The 19,022-nt window shown below is 44.8% G+C and overlaps 1 protein-coding gene across 20 annotated transcripts in view; it reads left to right on the forward strand.

The window, feature by feature from the left end:
* Positions 1–18,168, forward strand: part of MAP4K4 (mitogen-activated protein kinase kinase kinase kinase 4) — a gene marked incomplete at its 5' end in the record, with an annotated part of 213,826 nt that extends 195,658 nt beyond the window's left edge. For 12 of the 20 annotated variants that reach the window (XM_014583398.2, XM_014583405.2, XM_014583399.2 and 9 more), the window contains 7 exon segments: positions 2,560–2,703; positions 5,595–5,729; positions 9,001–9,101; positions 11,266–11,439; positions 11,946–12,105; positions 13,064–13,203; positions 14,663–18,168. In XM_014583398.2, the coding sequence (XP_014438884.1) occupies positions 2,560–2,703; positions 5,595–5,729; positions 9,001–9,101; positions 11,266–11,439; positions 11,946–12,105; positions 13,064–13,203; positions 14,663–14,746 (938 nt within the window). 20 annotated transcript variants of the gene reach the window in all.
* Between the last annotated feature and the right edge of the window lie 854 nt (positions 18,169–19,022).

A 19,022-nucleotide genomic window follows, 5' to 3' on the forward strand; every position in this document is an offset into this window, starting at 1 on the left:
ATAAATAAATAAATAAATAAATAAATAAATAAGCAAGCTTTTTGAAGAATTAGAATCAGAAAATGTACGTTTGCTATGAGAACCACAGCTCTGCAGGAGGAGAAAATTCAAAGTGCGTTATAGATAGTGTTCCTTTAGAATAGCAAAATTTACACATAGATAGGCTTTGTGTATAGGCGACTTTTGTACAGGTGGGAAAATGTGATTAAAGTACGAAATTGTTTGGTACAAGGTATTTTTAAAATTCAAGCTGAATTTTTTTCTGACTTTTTTGAAGACCTCTGTGTTTCCTTGGACATGCTTTCCGTAAGCATTCTTTTGTAAGCATCTTATATGATTAACTTTTGTTTTATAAATTACAGCATATTTATTAAAACTGTTAATTGGGCAAGTTTGGAGCCAGGGTTATTTTAGCATATCTTTTTGAACATGGTCATTTTCATTCTCATTAGTTCCCAGTGAGTTGTCTATACTTGCCGTGGTGCTTTACCTGCAAATATTATAGATTGTAAGGGAAATGTTAAATCCTGTGTGGGAGAGCTCTCAGCCGTCTCTCCCCTTAACCTTCCCAAGATTCCCATGAACGTAACTGCAGCTTTTAGGACAGCTAATCTGTGGACAGTTAGAATGACCAGGGGCAGGGACCCTACTATAAGCATTATAAAATTCAATTGCATCTAAAAGTTGAAAGAGTCAAAAGACATATTTTTAAAAAGGTTATTATAGCATGCACCTTACTTTTTCTCGTAGACCGGTAGTTTGCAAGGCTTTTGTTTTACAGTGGTGGTCTATATCCCTTTGACCAGTGGCATGCTGTACTTGACAGTTTCCTGACGCTCTGGCACAGCGTGTCAAGCTCCAGCAAATGCCCTTAGCACAGTAACAGCAGGCAGAACGGAGGCCCTGCGAGGAGACAGAGGCCTCTGCACAGGGAAGCTCTTGTCAAGCGCCCACCCTTTTCCAGGCCGGATGGAGACTTGTACTCAGTCGCCACAGTTCCTATTCGAGGTTGGGTAGCAGCAGTAGTGGGTATAAATTTCGTTCCCCACTCCCCTGCCCCTCACCCTCAAAATCCCAGAAGGTGCTCCCTGTTTCCTCACAAAGGTCGCCTGGAGGATACTGTCCTTCGTGTGTTGGACAGAGTGACGCCTGGCGCCGCTGGAGCAGGCTCAGAGCTGCGAGGGTGGAGGGCTGTGCTCTTGTTGCCCGCCCAGTTGCTCATCTCAGACTGCACACGCTGCGGTCCCTCATTCCATTTCCCCAGAATGCTGACCGAGCAGTCGTGTAAAAGCACAAGTACTGGATTCCTTGGCTCAGTGTCTTATTCCCCTTGAGGGCACCAGCACAAATGTGCCCGGTCCTATAGGCCTGTACAAGGTGTTCTGTGCTCCATGCTACGGGGTGATTAGACAGTGAAGGTTTTAAACCAAGAAGCAAGAGCAGAGGGGGAAATACGTGAATGACAGGTTCGCTCAAGGGCAGACCAAGGCTTTGGGGACTTCTCTGTGGAGTGCGCGCATGGCTCAGGAAGTGAGAGGGAGCCAATGGATGTGTCGTCCTGCGAATGGAGGCTGATTTAATGACCTCAAGGTCAAGCTTAAAGGTCATGGTCAGTGATGAGGTCGCCAAAGCTGAGGTGGGTTGAGAGAGGAGAGGGAGGCACAGAGAGGAGGAGGCCTTATCTGGACCTGGCGGCCTCCTTGGCGTGTCTGCAGGGCAGCTGTGGGAGAGGCTGGTGCCGTCGGGAGAAGTGGCAAAAGTCGGGAGCTGGTTTTGGCAGAGAACTGTCGCGGATGGAAATGCAGGGAGGTAGGGCATGGGTTTAGGTGCTTACAGGCTCGAGGTGTTCCTGCCGCTCAGGTGCACGCATGCCATCAGACAGCAGCAGAGATGGTGCTTGGAAACGAGGCTGTGGCAGAAGAGCAGGAGCACTGTGACCTTGGCTAGAGTTGGGATGGGTCACGGGGAGGTCCCAGTACAGAATATTCCTAAGAAGCAAAGGGACGAGAGAGCCAGGTGCAGCTGTGTCCTCATCTTGGTGGAGAGTGGTCTTAAAAAAAGCTTCAACCAAATGTTAGAAGCCAAATTGTAAGCTGCGAAGGTTTGTAGAAGGCTAAGATCGCCTTCCAGAAGTTGGTCGATTCCAACAGAGTGTAAAGGCAGCCCAGAGTCTGTGGCAGCAGCAGGGTTGTTTAAGAGTGTAATGTAGCCAGTCTGTTGTAGACTCTAAGCCAAAGAGATACTGAGCTGTACTACTCAGGGGGGACCGAGGAAGAATGGAAACTGAGGGATGGATGGCTCAGGGAATCAAGATGGACATCCTCGTTCTTCCCCTGTGTGCTCTCACGTCCAAAGTCGACGTGTCACCCTTCTTCCTCTGTGAGGATGTGTTGCAGGTTTGGTTGTTTTAACCCTGGCTATTGTAAATATTTCTTCTTCAGGTTGAATTAAAGAAGCTACATTTTTTTCCAAATAATTGGTGTTATTTTTCTGATCAGCCTGTCTGTTTATTTGCCAAGCACAGAATACAATGTAGGCTTCTCTGTGTCCTTGAAACAGGGGTGAATTTGCTGGTGGGAACAGAGAGTGGCCTGATGCTGCTGGACAGGAGTGGCCAAGGGAAGGTCTACCCCCTGATCAACCGAAGGCGGTTTCAGCAGATGGACGTGCTTGAGGGCCTCAACGTCTTGGTGACGATATCTGGTAAGTGTTTAGTAAAGCAGAGTGTGAGACACTATTTAAAAATATTTTAGCCTTACTCCCTGAACTTCAGTGAGCATGTTCTCTGATGTGCAGGCTACATGAGAAGCTGCTGCATCACATTTTACAGGCATGTGGGAGAAGACATATTCACATGTGCCAGACGTGTGCAGCCTTGGTCTGGGGTGTCCTTGAGAAGCCCAAGCACGGGTGCTTTTCCATACTGCCCACCCTCTCTGCCCCTGTGGCTTGTTGAGTTTCATTTGCCCCGTCCGGTGTGCAGGTCTGTGTCCACTCTCACTGGACTCCTTTACAAGCAAAAGGAACTATTTTGCCATTCTTGTTAAAGTATTTATTTTCTTATCCCTGTGTCAGTTTACTACTTAACATGGCACGTTTCTTCTTTCAAAAAAATTTCTCTTAGTATAAATTATATATGTCATTGTAGAAAGCAAGGAACTACCACAGTAAAGTAACTAGAAGAAATAAAAAGAACATCATCCTAGACAATTTTTTCAGTTTTCTTTCTTTCTTTCTTTCTTTCTTTTTTTTTTTTTTAAGAGATTTTCACTATAGGGTGCATACACTCACCAGACAGACAGAGAGACAGGGAGACAGAAAGTGAGAAATCACCCCCTGGGGGGATGGCCACACCTCAATCCCTTCTCCTCCATTCTCCTCTCGGGATCTTGGGCATGCATGCACACGCGCCTGGCGTGAGTTTAAGCCACTGGGTCCGGGATTTGAACTGCAGTTGACTACATGGGAGTCCAGCAACATAGCCATAGCCATTACTCTTTCTGCTGGTTCCAGACAGCACGTAGTTTTATATACTGACTTTTTTCACTTGACAGTACACACTGAAATTTCCTCCATGTCTTCTTGTAACGAGATAGCTCTTTCCTTTTTATTACTAAATAGTATTTTATTATATAGATATACCACAGTTTATCCATTCACCCATTAAAAGACAGTCTGGTTGCTTCATACTTTGGCAATTACAAATAAAGCTGGTCTATAAACATTTTTGCACAGTTTTTAGTGGGTATATAAACTTTGCATTTGCTTGTTTGGTAAATATTTAGGTGTCCACTTACTGGAACATATACTAAGGCTTTGTGTAAGTCCTTAAGAAATTGCCAAAGTTTTCCAAAGCGGCTGTATTGTTTTACATCCCACAGACAGGGATTGAAAGTTCCTGTTGCTCCATGCCAGCAATTGATGTTGTCATTGTTTGGGGTTTTAGTCATTTCAGTAGGTTAGTATAGCAATATCTCATGTTGATTTGCAGTTCCTTAATGACAGATGAGGTTGAACATCTCTTCGTGTGTTTACTTGCCATCTGTATATCTCTTTTGATAGGATATATGTTCAGATCTTTAGCCATCTTTGTAATTGTGGTGTTTGTCTTTTATTGAGCTTTAAGTAAGAGTTCTTTATGTAGTTTGGATGCAATTTTTTATTAGGTAGTTGTTTGCATATATTTTATCTGAGTGTGGCTTGTCTGCTTATTCTCTTTAGTGGTATGTTTTGCAGAACATAGGTTTTTAAAGGAGAACAACTTACCAGTTTTTTTTGTTTTTTTCTTCATGGATTGTGCTTTTGATGTTATATTTAAGAGTCATTGCTGGGGCTCACAGGAGTGGTGGTTAAGGCACTGGATTCCCATGTGGCTGACCCGTTTGCCTCCTGGCCCTGGTGGCTTGAAAATCATGCTGTGCATGTGTGTGTGTGTGCGCGTGCTCTGGATCCTGAGAAGAGAATGGAGAAGAAGAGATTGCAGTGTGGCCATTCCAGCCTCACCTCCCTGAAGATGATTTCTCACTTTCTATCTCTCCCTCTCCCTCCCACTCAGCACATGCATCCTATGGGGGAAAAAAGAAGTCATTGCAGATCCAGAGTCACCTAGATTCCTACGTTACTTCTGAAAAGCTTTATATAGCTTTGCATTTCCCATTTAAGTCTATGATATATTTTGAGTTGATTTTTGTGAGAAGTTAAGTCTTTGTAGGTTCGTTTTCTTTTGTGGATATCTAATTGTTCTAGCAGCACATTAACATGTATTTTTATTAAGAGAGAAATTATTGGACCACGTGTAGCTATGCGTGTTATCCTACCTGAATAAATAACAGTAAGCTTTTAAATGGGCCCAACAGTTTACAACACTAGTTTATGAAGTTTCTGCAAACACACCTTGACTGCCTTATTTTTATATCGGTCTTTTTAATTCCAAACATTCTCATAGGTGTGTGAAATTGTATTTCTTAGTCTTAACACGCATTCACTGTTGAGCAAATGCCTTGTTTTGTCTCCATGAGATTCCTCCTTCTGTTCTGTTTACTTACCCACTTTTTCTATTGGGGGCCTATCTCTATTTTGTTTGATTTATAGGAAGGCTTTACATATTCGAGATGTGAATCCTTTTGCCAGCTGTTTAATTGGCAAACCTTCAAGTCATAACTTCTGTTAGACTGGAGTCCCTGCACGGGGTGCTTGATTTCCCCCTCTGTGTTCATCTGTCACTGAGGACATGATGGCTGCTCCTGAGGGTTCTGAGGACCAGGGGGCGTAACACGCGCTAGAGCACCTCACCGGCTCTGGTTGGGCGGTGCAGGTGCCCACCCTACTTTGTGGCCGATGGTCTCAGTCTACATTAACGTGTCTTCACTCTTGTTTTCAGACCTTTCTTTCTAGCCCGAGACTACACCCTGTGGTAAGGGTTTCAAAAGTCCATTTAAATGACATGAATTCAATTTCTAGTAAAACTTTGATACAAAATGGTTTCGTTAGCAGAAATGACATTTACTATTTATGGCGGTTTCTTTCAGTTTGACTGTTATTAATGATACCTACCTTTGACTATTCCTGTAAAATATTTATGTTTATTTTACTAGGCAAAAAGGATAAGTTACGTGTCTACTATTTATCCTGGTTAAGAAATAAAATACTTCACAACGATCCAGAGGTTGAGAAGAAACAGGGGTGGACGACCGTGGGGGATTTGGAAGGCTGTGTACACTATAAAGTTGGTAAGTTCTAGGATGCTCTTATTTTTTTTTTTTTCTTTTTCTTTTTTGGAGATGGTTTTGCTATAGGTCATGTATGCTCATCAGAAGGACAGAGAGAGACAGAAAGTGAGAAATCACCCACCAGAGGGATGACCACGCCAAAATCCCTTTTCCTCCATTCTCTCGGGATCTTGGGCACACATGCATATGTGCCTGGCGTGAGTTTAAACCACCAGGTCCAGGACTTGAACTATGGCTGATTACATGGGAGTCCACTGACATACCCATTACGCCAACTTCTGATCCCTCTAGGATGTTCTTAAGTGGCTTGTTTTGCCAGGTTCAGTTTAAAATCCACATGTCCTTAGCTTTCCTAGTAAACTTGTCTCTGCAATATGGCTTGTCTCTGATATTCTGTTTCTAAAGCATCTTCTGATCTTGACGTCTGATTGTGAAGTCTCATCTAGACGTGTCTCACTACCTGTCTGCCCTGATACACGTCCAGTGGCGTTCGATGCTGTGGCTTGCCTTGTCCTGGGTCTCCCCTCACCATTCATCCTGTGAACGAGCCTTTTCTCCTTCCCTGTGACAGTCCCGTTTTGTTTTCTGTGAGACCTGACTCAGAGCACCCTCTTTGGGGAAGCCAGCGACGCAGATTGCTCCTTTATACTCCAGGCTTACTCTCCATTTAGGGGACGGTGGGTGCCCGGCAGCCACTGCGAGGATGCGTGGGAGTTTGACCCACAGAGTTACGGCTTGTTTTAAATCAAGTGCACGCAAAAGCTCCTGTGTCCTTTCCTGGTAAATGAGCCTGTCTGGCCGTCAGTTTGGTGGCAGCTGTAGCTTTTTTTTTTTGGCATGCATTTAGTGATCATCATGAAGGAAAATCACAAAGGGACAGGACCAACGCAGTGTTTTGAATGTAAAAATATATATCAAAATACTGGTACCAATGTTAGAAATAAAGGGGGAAATAGCAGTTCTTAGCTATTATTAAATTTTACGAGAGATGCTGTATTCATAAAATTTGCAACATGAACTTATTTTATATACGTAAGACTGATTTCTGTTTGGGACTTGTTGAATGTTGATTTCTGCCTCTGTGTGTGCGTGTGTGTGTTTCTCTGTTTATGAAAGTATTTTCTATAGTCAGTTCCTCTGCTCCCGGGGATCTTATAATCCTCGACATTGACTTGTTTCTGGAGTCCGTTTGCATCTCTTACTTGGCGCGTTGATTAGTAATCATTACAGACGCCACCTCATTTGGGATGATCTGAATGACCCTGGAAAGCAATACTGTCTCTTTTCATATAGATCTTGGGGTTAAGATTTTCTGTGTTGTGTTCATGTGAGTTATTTTTATCTGTTGAGGAATAACTAAAACCATCCACGTCTAACTGCAATGAAGCAGCTGTAATAGCTGCTCTGTACTTGAGCAGACTATCCTACAGGGGGAGCTAGAGGCAGGCATTTTAGCTTGTTCTGAGTTCTTCATCAGAAGGAAGCGGTACAGTCTTCATGGCTGTCATTCTTACAAAAGGAATTACAAGTGTTTTCTGGAGGAAAGAGTAGGTAATACCATTCATTTGTTATCTTTATAGATGCGACAAGAACCAAGGGGCTTTTTAAAGTATATTGAAAGTAACTAAAATGAAGTAAACCTTGAAATTTAATTCTTTGTGGCAGTAGTACATGCTAAGTACCCAGTAGCCACATGTGTCTGGAGGCCATTGGATTAGCAGTCCAGATGGAAATCATTTCTATCATTACAGAGAATTCTACCAAGCAGTGCTAGTTTAGACAGCCTCTTCTGATCCGTTGTCTCTTAGTAATGTCAGTGGTGATGTGAAGGATGAAAATGCATGGAGTTTAAAAAGGTGAGTTATCAAATTAGCAAGTCCACCTGCGCAGAGGGCAGTAGAACTGTGGGTTAGGCAGCTTATAAAGAGACCATGGATCGGCATCAGGCTGGTAGGTCACATGTGGTCAGGGACCGCTCCGAGAAGCTGTGTTTTGTTTTTTTTTTAAGAGGTTTTTGCCTTAGGGAATGTGAGAGAGACAGACAGACAGATAGACAAAGTGAGAGGGAAAGTGAGAAATCATCCCCAGGGGGATGGCCACACAGCAATGCCTTCTCTTCCATTCTCCTCCCAGGATCTTGGGTGCGCGCGCGCGCGCGCGCGCGCGCACACACACACACACACTTGTGTGAGTTTCAAGACACCAGGTCCAGGACTTGAACCATGGTCAGCATGTGGGAGTCCAGTGATGTAACCGCTATGCCATCAGCTGGCTCACAAGCAGTTGTTTTAAGCAGAGTTGCTCGGCTGTAAGGGAACCAGAACATGCATTGAAATAAGGCGGTTTCTTTGTTTTAATAGCATACACTAGATTTATTTTACTGCTCCTCTTCTGGTGTAGAACTTTAGGTAGAATCCGAGAAATTACTGCCTCTGTGGATCAGGAAAAGGTCTGGAATGATACTGGAGTTTGTGCATAGACACTTCTTTCTACTGATAGAATTTGAGACTGAAGTGAATGTATTTTATTAGCCTTTTGTGTTTTTCACACTGTGTGGGCCTGATGTAGAACTTGGGAAATCTCCATGGAAGATCTTGAACTCTCTGACTTAGGAGGCTGTTGGTTGATTAATCACATCGTATCTTTTTTTCTTTTTCTTAAGAGACATTTTTGCTATAGGGTACTTGTGCTCACCAGAGAGACAGAGAGAGACAGAAAGTGAGAAATCATGCCTCAGAGGGGATGGCCACACTGCAATCTATTTTCCTCTCAGGATTTTAAGCATACACAAATGCCCAGTGTGAGTTGTAAGCTGCCAGGTCCAGGATTTGAACCGTAGTTGACCATGTGGGAGTTCCGCGATGTAATCATGATGCCATCTGCTGGTCTCCATCATTATCCTTCTGAAATAACACAGCCTCCGACACTGTAGGCGGTCTTTGCATCATCAAGGATTATAAACCATTTGGAATTTAAGAACTTTAGCAACATTAGTGAAAGTACTCACTGGCAGTACCCAGAGTATTGGAGTTGAACCTAAAGTACTCTCAGTAGAGACGGGAGCAGTGGGTTAGACAGCAGACAACTGCAAGAGGAAGCTGGGAGACTCAATCCGACCCACTGTGCACTTTTCCCTTACTGCTGTGGATAAATTATAGAAGGCATTTCTAAAGTTTGCAGATAAAAACTAAAAGTTCCATATTGATGCTGACCTGTGCTTCTCTTGCTTTTTATGTTTATCTTTTTTGTTGTTGTTATCTTCTTTTCCCAGTAAAATATGAAAGAATCAAGTTTCTGGTAATTGCGTTGAAGAGTTCTGTGGAAGTCTATGCGTGGGCACCCAAGCCATATCACAAATTCATGGCCTTTAAGGTAATAACCTCAATTGCATCTAAAAGGTCTAAAAGGAGCATTAGCCGAACAAGTAGGACTAAGCCCCTGGGGAAGATGTGAGCAGTTAAGGCTGATGGTGTAAAAGCTGTATGCTAACATGGCGTATCACCGTGTAGAGGGGCCACGTGTGTGTGTGTGTGTGTGTGTGTGTGTGTGTGCACTTGCTAGAGAGTGTCAGGGAAAGACACAGGGAAAGTGAGAAATCACCCCCTAGAGGGGATGGCCATGCCATAATCCCTCCTAGGATTTTGGATATGTATGTACATGTGCCTGATGTGATTTTCAAGCCACCAGGTCTGAGACTCGAACCAGTAGGCCATGTAGGAGTCCAGCACCTTAACCACCTGCTGGCCCCAGAGAGGCCACTTCTAACATAATGGAAAATGCCTAGTTATTGTCTTTCCAAGCCGTTAGAGTGTAAGGAGGAGAGGAGCCCTTTGGTCATTGTGCCGAGGTGGGAGCCGAGGAAAAACCACAGAGGAAAGGCAGGACATCACCACTTCCATGGCCATTTAAAACGGAGGCCCTCGCCTAAGGTCATGGATGTGGATAAAGGTCTACATGTGCATTCAGTAACAAAAGTGTCCAAAGATGAGCAGTCCCAAAGTGGATCTATCCAAAAGAGCACTAAATAAAAATGAATTGCGAAAGTGTATCACAGGGATATGTATTATACATTGAGTGGAAAACACAAATTACAAATGGATGTAATATGATCCCATTTTGTTTACGTTAAAAAAGCGTAGAAAGAATATTCAAGCTAATGTATATTCCGGGGTGGTTTTTACCGTTTTGTGTGTGCACAGCTTGAGGAAAGTAAATGAATGGGCACTTTGCTTTAAAATTAGTATTGTTTTTGTGAGTTCACACATATACTCATGTTAATTGTGGATGGAAGTCTGCCTCACTGTACCTGGTTTCTAAAACGTTGGGAGTAAAACTGTTTTTTAGTAAAAATTAGTATTCTTTAATATATTTAAATCAAGTTGATCTTTACTTGCCCCTCCCCCACAAAAAAAACAACTTGTAAAAGATTAGTACTCATTTACTGAGGATATTTTAATATCAATATTAACTAATATTAACATCAATATTAGTTAATATTGATGTTAAAATTAATGTTTAATATTTTGACATTTATTCTAGATTTTGCACTAAATACAGATTTATCAAATTCTTAATTGAAATTGATATTCTGACATTAGCTATTAGGAGCGATTTGCTACCATTGCTAATGTAGACACAAAACCTGGGGCTATTTTAGGGAAGCTGAAAAAGTTAAGAATTTCCTATGATGAAAGTGTACTTTTTTATTTTTAGAAATAATTTTGATACATTTTTATTGGAAGGGGAAGTTTCAGTCCTTGGGAAGAGTTATATTATTGAATTGCTTGTTACTTGATTTCCCAATAAGCCAGATAAATTGGGTTACTATATTGTTTAAAAAATAAACCCAAGTGTTATTGAATAACTAGTTATCAAATTATGTTATCTTGTATGGTCTGGTTTCAATATCCTTCATGTACCTGGTTCTGTACTAGTTGCTTTTATAAATACCATCTTGCTGAAGTCTGTTCTGTGTTGTCGTCATCTCTGCTCCTGAGCTGTGGGTGTTGCTTGTTACAGAGAACCAAAGAACTGAGGCTGTCCAGGATGCTGCAGGTGCTGCAGTGCATTGCACTCTTGGCTCTTCATACCAAACTAGTAGCACATTAAAAGTACAAGTCTTAATTCGCTCAAGTAGTGACTTGGGTAACACTGATAAAATTCTCAGTATGTGACTCTCAGCTCCTCCTCCTGCTCAGTGTCTGCATTTGAAGAGTCCAATAGTGTATGCGACCTGAGTCCTTGTCGTTTAACTTTACATGTCTTTCTGAGCAAGACACACAGCAGGCATGACAGCAGAGTTCTTGGGCTGGGTTGGGGAGATTGGAGCAATAGCTCTGCAAGAAATACCTTCCATATGCTAATCACTAGACAAAAGCATATGAATGCGTATCGTATCGTAAGTATCCTTGCCCGGGCTGTTGCCAGTGTGGTGCAGTGATTGTGACTGGGTTCCTTGGCGTCTGGCTTCTCTAGCCGGGTCTGCTAGAAGTAAGTTGTACTTCATCCTGCTGCTTCTCTTGGTTTCTCTTTGTAGTCATTTGGAGAATTGGTACATAAGCCATTACTGGTGGATCTCACTGTTGAGGAGGGCCAGAGGTTGAAAGTGATCTATGGGTCCTGTGCTGGATTCCATGCTGTTGATGTGGATTCAGGATCAGTCTATGACATTTATCTACCAACACACGTAAGAAAGAACCCACACTCTATGGTTGGTTGACTGGCTTCATTTTGTTTTGACTGTTTTCTTTACTCTGCTTAGTGAACTAACACAAGCAGGGATTCCTCATTTCCCCCTGGTGTGGGGGTGAGTATTTACGTGCTGTGCCATTGCCATAGCTCTGTGCTCTGAGACAAGTGGGAATCACTCTTGGGGCTCTGTGAAGCCTCCCTGAAAACCTCCTAGCCCCCGCTTTGACTAACATGGGATGGGGTTGGGGTGGTTGCTGGCAGGCCTGAGTATCCCTGGGTTGGGAGTGGTTCTCAAATAGATCCCACCATCCGAACATGTTCTGGGGGCCTCCGAACATGTGAGTCATCATAGAGTATATGACCTGTCCAGGGTCGACTTGGGAATAGCTCACAAAGTGCTGTCTAATTGCTGTATTTATCACTGGGGATTTGGTACCAGTGCATTCACTGAGTTGTGCTGAACAGTGGCACAGGACTGGGGAGCGCCTCAAACATGTCTCTCTGCACTTTGTCCCTCTTCTGCAGATCCAGTGTAGCATCAAACCCCACGCGATCATCATCCTCCCCAACACAGATGGCATGGAGCTCCTGGTGTGCTACGAGGACGAGGGGGTCTATGTGAACACGTATGGGAGGATCACCAAGGACGTGGTCCTGCAGTGGGGGGAGATGCCAACGTCTGTAGGTACGCAGGGCCGGGAAGAGGCAGCGTTTTTGACACCGGAGCCTTCTCTAAGACTGGATATGTTCATCACACTCATCTTGTGTGTCCTTCCGACCATGTGGTTACCTAATGCAGTGGTTGGCAATAGATGGTGAAAAGTTAGGTTGCAGAATAACCTAGGTCTATTTTAGAATAAAACTCAAATCATTATACTTTTTTATTCATCCTTTTTTTTTTTAAGAATTTTTAATTTAATTTATTATTATTATTTTTTCAATTTGCTACAAGGCATGTGTACTCACCAGAGAGGGATAGAGAGAGAAAAGAGGGGAAATGAGAAAGCAAGCTACCAGGTCTGGGACTCGAACCATGGTTGGCCATGAGGGAATCCAGTGCCCCAACCACCACACCACCCACAGGTCCTCATTATACTTTTTAAAAGTGTCTCACTTAATCCTTAAAACACTCAGAGGAAAATAGGGCAGGCATTTTTGTTGGCCAGTTTATGGCAAATGAAGGGAGGTAGAGACGGAATTGGCTCTTGAGGGTGGCAGGACCACCACTGGAAGCACAGCCTCAGACCCGTCTGGTTTGCATTCAGGAATAAAGGCCGATGTTGTACGTTTTCATGGCTTTGTATTTATATTCCAAAATTACTTTGGTTTTATTGCAGTGAACTTACTGTCCCTGCCTGCTCGTTAATTTCTTCCCCTGCCTTCTCTCATGGCTGCATTCATGAAATTACACACGCTAAACTCTAAACCCAGCAGGTCATTTCACAAGATAACATTTAAATGAATAGCTCAGGGAAACGAATAGCTTCAACCATTGACTCAAATTACTACTAGGGTTATGAAGGCAGAGTTCCTTAAAAGAAAAAATCGGTAAATCCTAGGCTCTTAATGTGTCAGTCACTCAGTGGCGACATTTTTTGAAGACTGTTTCCTGATTGATGGTTCCTATTTTCCCTTCCTTAAAGCATATATTCGATCCAACCAGACAATGGGCTGGGGAGAGAAGGCCATCGAGATCCGCTCTGTGGAAACCGGTCACTTGGATGGTGTGTTTATGCACAAGAGGGCGCAGAGACTAAAGTTCTTGTGTGAACGCAACGACAAGGTACAGGGTCTTTACGGCTACTGTGCAGGTGCTGCTGTCTTTCAGCAGTGCTGTAGTTTCTGGGAGTGTGGTGATGAATTCCCTTGGAGTTTGATGGATTCTGAAATAAACTCTGAGAACTTTTTGAGCATTGTTTTTTAGATATATCTGTGGGGATTGGATGTGTTGTATTTTGTTCTTTGCTGTAAGGAGATGGAGGTGTTTGTCCCTGTAGCAATTGTCCTGTGTTGGGTTTTATGGATTGTGTTATAGCCCCATGGGTGGCCTGTCTGGGCCCTGTTTGGTTAGGGATGGGAGGAATTAAAGATGCCAAGATTGGGATAGCAAGAGTAAAGCTTCCCATTTAGCTGGGTGAGATTCTTTCACGAATTAAAGGAACCACCTGTGCAGTTTGGGTAGGGCCAGAGGTTCCTCTGCTCCGATGTGTGTCAGGAAGACACCACTGGAGTTGCTTGTGGAGCTGGAAGAGCATCCCCGATGGGAGTGCCGAGTCAGAATGCTCAGCGTAGAAATCGACTTATGGGGGAGCTCCACACCTCCTGCACTTGGACCCTCGGGCATTAAAGCCCCTTTGTTTTGCAAATCTGATCACATCCCTGTCTTCTCCAGGTGCTTCTCACCCCTAGGAGCTCCTCTTCAGAGCAGGGCGCCAGGAGATGGTGCAGGGCACTGGCCCCCAGCTGCTGTGGAAGGCTGTGGAGGGTGGGATGGCTCCACTCCCAGACCTATTATCTTGAAAACTGACACATCTCAAATTGAAACTGGGATTTTGTCAACTTTGTGGGTTTTGTTTTCCTAAGTTTATTTAATGTAGCTGTAACTATAGCATTCTCTTTTTTTCTTTTTTAAGAGCAATTTTTGCTATAGGAGGTGTGTACTTACTGTAGAGACAGAGAGACAGAAAAGAAGAAATCACTACCCCTTCCCCCAGGTGGGGGGATGGCCGTGCTGCAGTCCCTTCTCCTCCATTCTCCTCTAGGGATCTTGGGCACACTTGCACATGCACCCAGTGTGAGTTTGAAGCCACCGGGTCTGGGACTTGAACTGCAGTTGACCATGTGGAATCCAGCAACGTAACCCTTCCATCTGCTGGTCCCGTCAATAGCGTTCTTTTAAAATGAGAGAAAGTAGGTTGCTTCACTGTTGCACATATGGTCTTTGTCGGATATGCTGAACTTTTAGAAAGCATTAGCAGTAAAAGTAGGGAGAAATAGCCCAATCTGAGAAACATCAGTCCCAGTTACCGAGGCTTGATTGTTATCAGAAATATCACTCTTTACAGTGATAAATCGACAGAGCTTCTCTTGGGAAGGTGTGTGGGGTGGACCTAAGCGTCCTGTACAGCATGTTGGCGGGGGTGGCGGCTTAAGTCCCCTCCCCAGAACAGCAGGAAGCCCTGCTCCCCAGGAGGCAGTGGGTGGCCATGTAACCGTACTCTGCCCTGCTCTTGCTTCCTCAGGTGTTCTTCGCCTCTGTTCGGTCTGGCGGCAGCAGTCAGGTTTACTTCATGACCTTGGGCAGGACTTCTCTGCTGAGCTGGTAAAGGCAGCGCGATCCGGGGATTTGCTGGCCTCCAGAGTCTTCAAGATCCTGAGAACTTGGAATTCCTTGCAACTGGAGCTCAGAGCTGCACGGCGCAGCAGGACAGCTGTGTGCAGACCTCACGTGTGGGGTTCCCTCCCTCCCTCCCCTCCTCTTTACCAGTTTATCCCCATTCTCTTCTTTCCCTTACTCAAAAATAAATCAAGGCTGCAATGCAGCTGGTGCTGTTCAGATTCTACCATCAGGTGCTATAAGTGTTTGGGATTGAGCGTCAGAGCGGAAAGCAAACACCTTTCCTGCAGCTCCAGAATTCCTTGTCTCTGAGCGGCTCTGTTTGTGGTGTCTGAGCACGGCAGGGTGCACGTGCGGCCGGCGGCGTTGGCAGTGGGCACGAGCAGGTGGCAGTGGTGGTATGAGGAGCAGTTTGCCGAAGCAGAGAGCAGATTTACTATAGTAACATTAACAGTGTATTTAATTGACATTTCTTTTTTGTAATGTGACAATATGTGGACAAAGAAGAAGGTGCAGGTTTAAGAAGTTAATATTTATAAAATGTGAAAGACACAGTTACTAGGATAACTTTTTTGTGGGTGGGGCTTGGGAGGCCGGGTGGGAGGGCTAAGGGGTCTCGTTTTGTTTCTTTTGATTTGGGGCGTGGGGTGGGGTCCTGGCCAAGAACTCAGTCATTTTTCTGTGTACCAGGTTTTGCCTAAATCATGTGCAGATGGTTCTTAAAAAAAAAAAGAAAAAAAAAGAAAAAAAGAAAAAGAAAATGTGTGCGTTTTGTATAATGGCCAGAACTTTGTTGTGTGACAGTATTAGCACTGCCTCAGTTAAAGGTTTAATTTTTGTTTAAACCTAGAAGTGCAACAACAGTTTTACCACGGTCTGCATTTGCAGAAGGAAAAAAAAATTCAAACCATGTTTATTTTTTGCCTACCTCATTGTTTTTAATGCATTGAGAGGTGATTTAGTTTATATGTTTTTGGAGAAAACCAGTAATGTTTAATTTAATCTTAATACCAAAACTATCCGATCGAAGTTTGACTGTTATTTTGTCACAAGTCTCAGCAGGCACAAGAAAACTGTCTAAGAAGATGGAAGCCGCCTTCCAGCTGATGCAGTTTGCTCTCTTAAGTTGAGAAAGCAGAATGCTTCGTGGTCACCGGGTGCACCAGCGGGCACCGGGGTGGCGATGGCCTACAACACGCAGGGTCTCATTGCTCTCGATTCGCTGTTGGTAGCAGACAGGTGGTCAGGTAGAATAGTCACACAAACTGTTCAGTGTTGCAGGAACCTTTTCTGGGGGTTGGGGGTGTTGCCCTTTTCTAAAAATGCAATGCACTAAAACTATTTTAAGAATGTAGTTAATTCTGCTTCTTCATGAAGACGGCATCTTCCTGTGTTTTAGGTGTAATATCAAAGCCCCGGCTTTCCTTGTTTTCTCACTTACTCTCTCGTTCTCTGTTTTTTGAACCAGTTTTCCTTTATGACTCTGTTCATGACATTTGTAATAAATGTCTTGAGTAATAATCTGTTTCATGGCTTCATGGTCATCACTCGATTCCGCTCAGACGAGCGTCCTGGTCCAGGAGCGGGGCTCGTCGGCTGTGCCTTTCCTTTGTTGGTGCTGAGTGGGAGTGTTGGGTAGGGGCTGCTTCTGACTCCACTCACCAAACAGCAGCATGGTGTCTTAGAGGCTGACTCTTCCTCTCCTGCAGTTCGGTTTCTGTAACAGCATGAAAACGAGGGCTTGTGCTCTGTTTCCCCCAAAACGGAGCCGTCATGCACCCCCACTTGCAAGGTGTTGCCAACCTCCCCGTGCCCTTCAGCCTGTGTTCTGACTGCTCTTATTCTCTTCTTCCTGGCTCAGTGTTTTTGCCAAAACCTGCTGTCCTTTGAACTATACGAACCTAGTAAAACAATAAATTAAAAATACATATACTCACACAGCCGGCTGTGCACGCCCACAGAGACAACTGGAGAAAGCGAGACTTTCTTTTGCCAGGGAGGTGAAAGTGGGTTTTCCATCTGTATGACTTGGAGTACGCTTATGGCTAGAACAGACTGAACCAGCTCTTTCCAGAGAAGGTGGGAGAGTTAATCCCTCCTTTGAAAGGGACTCGAGCTAGGCCAATTCCATTGCCACAGGACCTGAGTCAGAGTCAGGCTCCTACTGGCTATTTCCTGTCCACGTTTAAGCTTTTGTAAGATGCAGCCTGTCACAGCAAGCATGTGTGTGTGTGCGTGTGTATGCCCACACGTGTGCAAGAGGGCAAACAGTGGCCAGGTAGTCATGGCGCCTTCCCTGGCCGTAGAGCAGTGGAAGGGGGGGTGGGGTGAGGGTCTTCTAGGGGACACTACACACCTGGGAGACTACACACCCAGTGCCTGTAAGGAAGAAGCAGGTGACCGAGGGTACGTCCTCACAGCTCCCCAGACCTGAGCCCAGCGTGAGCCCCGCGGCGTTTGCCCATAACACCGGTGGCGTGTCGTCAGAATCACTCGGTATTCAGCACTTTCCTGAAGAGGGTGTGTGAGTGGCATCTGAGCCCCAGTCGTGTGATTCCTGTCGGGCCAGGCACCTCATGCCCCTCTCCTGGTGTTTCGAGTGGGACTGAAGCCGCTGCTGGGCTTCCTCGGTGGAAGTCAGCATCTGGCCTGGGGGGTTCCTGATGTGCACCTCACTGGGTTGTCCTCCTCCCATCCCCTCTTGGCACTGTCACCTCTTAAACCTGATGGAATTGCTCCGGATCGAGGCTGGTGTCTGGTGAGATTTCTCCATAAGATGCTGTGAGCTGCTGACATTTCAGATACATTTGGGAAGAGATGATTGTTCCTGTCTGCGGGGCCGTGACCTCTCTGCAGACCTGCCGACAGTGGCAGAACCACAGAAGCAGCCAGCATCACAGTGACACCATGATGTTTGGAGTGTCAGACTCAGCAGTGCCCTTCGAAATGCAACACCAGTAGGCCTCTGGCTGGAGTCAAAGCTTTAATTAAGTCATACCTTTCTGTATTTAAAGCAGAGTAACTTCTGTGTTGAGCGCAGTGTTTTTACTTTTTTTCTCTTGCACATGTTATGTTGGAGAAAATGTTTACAAAAATGGTTTTGTTACACTAATGTGCATCCCATATTTATGGTTTTTAAGTGACCTGTTATGGGGGATGTAGATTTTCGTCTTAGTTCCAGCACACTTACTGGTCATTCATAATCCTTAGTTTTGCCAATTATAAATTTGCTAAACAGTAATACAGTTGACAACCTGCGTTAAATTTACTAATCAGTGCTGCAGAGCAGACTGGTGGCGAGTCCACAGCCCTCTTTTCCCCCAAGTACTAACTTGTCTACTGTGTATTATGAAAATTACTGTTGTGCCCCTGGCCCCTTTTTTCCCCTTAAATAAAGTAAAAGTGACGCTTCCTGTGACACGTGTTTCAAATGTGTTTTGTCTCTTCAGCCTGATTCCTCCCGTGAGGATCTGTTCTCTGCATGCAGCCCCTTCCCTGAGCCCCCAGGCCAGAGCAGGCCCCCCTGTGCTGTCTCCAAGGACAGGGCCTTGCACAGGGACCTCCAGGCACACAGATTATGAAAGGAGCAAATGTTAGTCCAAAGATCCCAGAGGTGAGACAGTGATGAGTTCACCACCACCACATTCCTGGAGCCTTCTCAGAGTAAAGTTCACCCTTGAGGAAGAAGTAGGTTGGATCTTTGCAGGTCTGACTTGGATCCCAAAGCGAAGCAGCACCATCTGTACCTTGTGGACAGTTACAGTAGCAGTTTCTCCATTTGACACCTAAATGCAAAGTTGAGTCTAACGACTGGGGCTCCCTCGGTGAGGAAGGTCACTGGCTAAATGCTGGGTGCCCCATCAATCCCTCCTGGATGTGGACAGCCCTGGGGATGCACGCAAGGTCAGCACCTGCCTAAGCCGTAGGGGCTACTAATGCTACATTGCCCGTTGAATTCCACTAACGAATTCCTTCCCATGTCTGGGTAGAAACACATTATTTCTCGAAGGCGAGAATGAAGCTACCCAGGCTGCCAGATAAGTGATTATTTTTCTGGTGAATGTTCATTGCAGGTGGTATATGACTAAGAATCAGATCCGTGGTGTTCAGTGAGAGTGTCATGCTTCTGCCCTGTGCTGGTTCAGACCTCACTTCATGGAGGCCGCGAGGACCCATTCAGCCTCGGCTGCCAGCCCCAGCTCTGTTTTAGCGCCACTGTCGTGATACAGGAAAACGTTCAAGGATACAGTAACATTAATCTCTCT

Source organism: Tupaia chinensis, unplaced genomic scaffold, assembly GCF_000334495.1.
Source record: "Tupaia chinensis unplaced genomic scaffold, TupChi_1.0 Scaffold144276_1, whole genome shotgun sequence".
Classification (NCBI taxonomy): domain Eukaryota; kingdom Metazoa; phylum Chordata; class Mammalia; order Scandentia; family Tupaiidae; genus Tupaia; species Tupaia belangeri.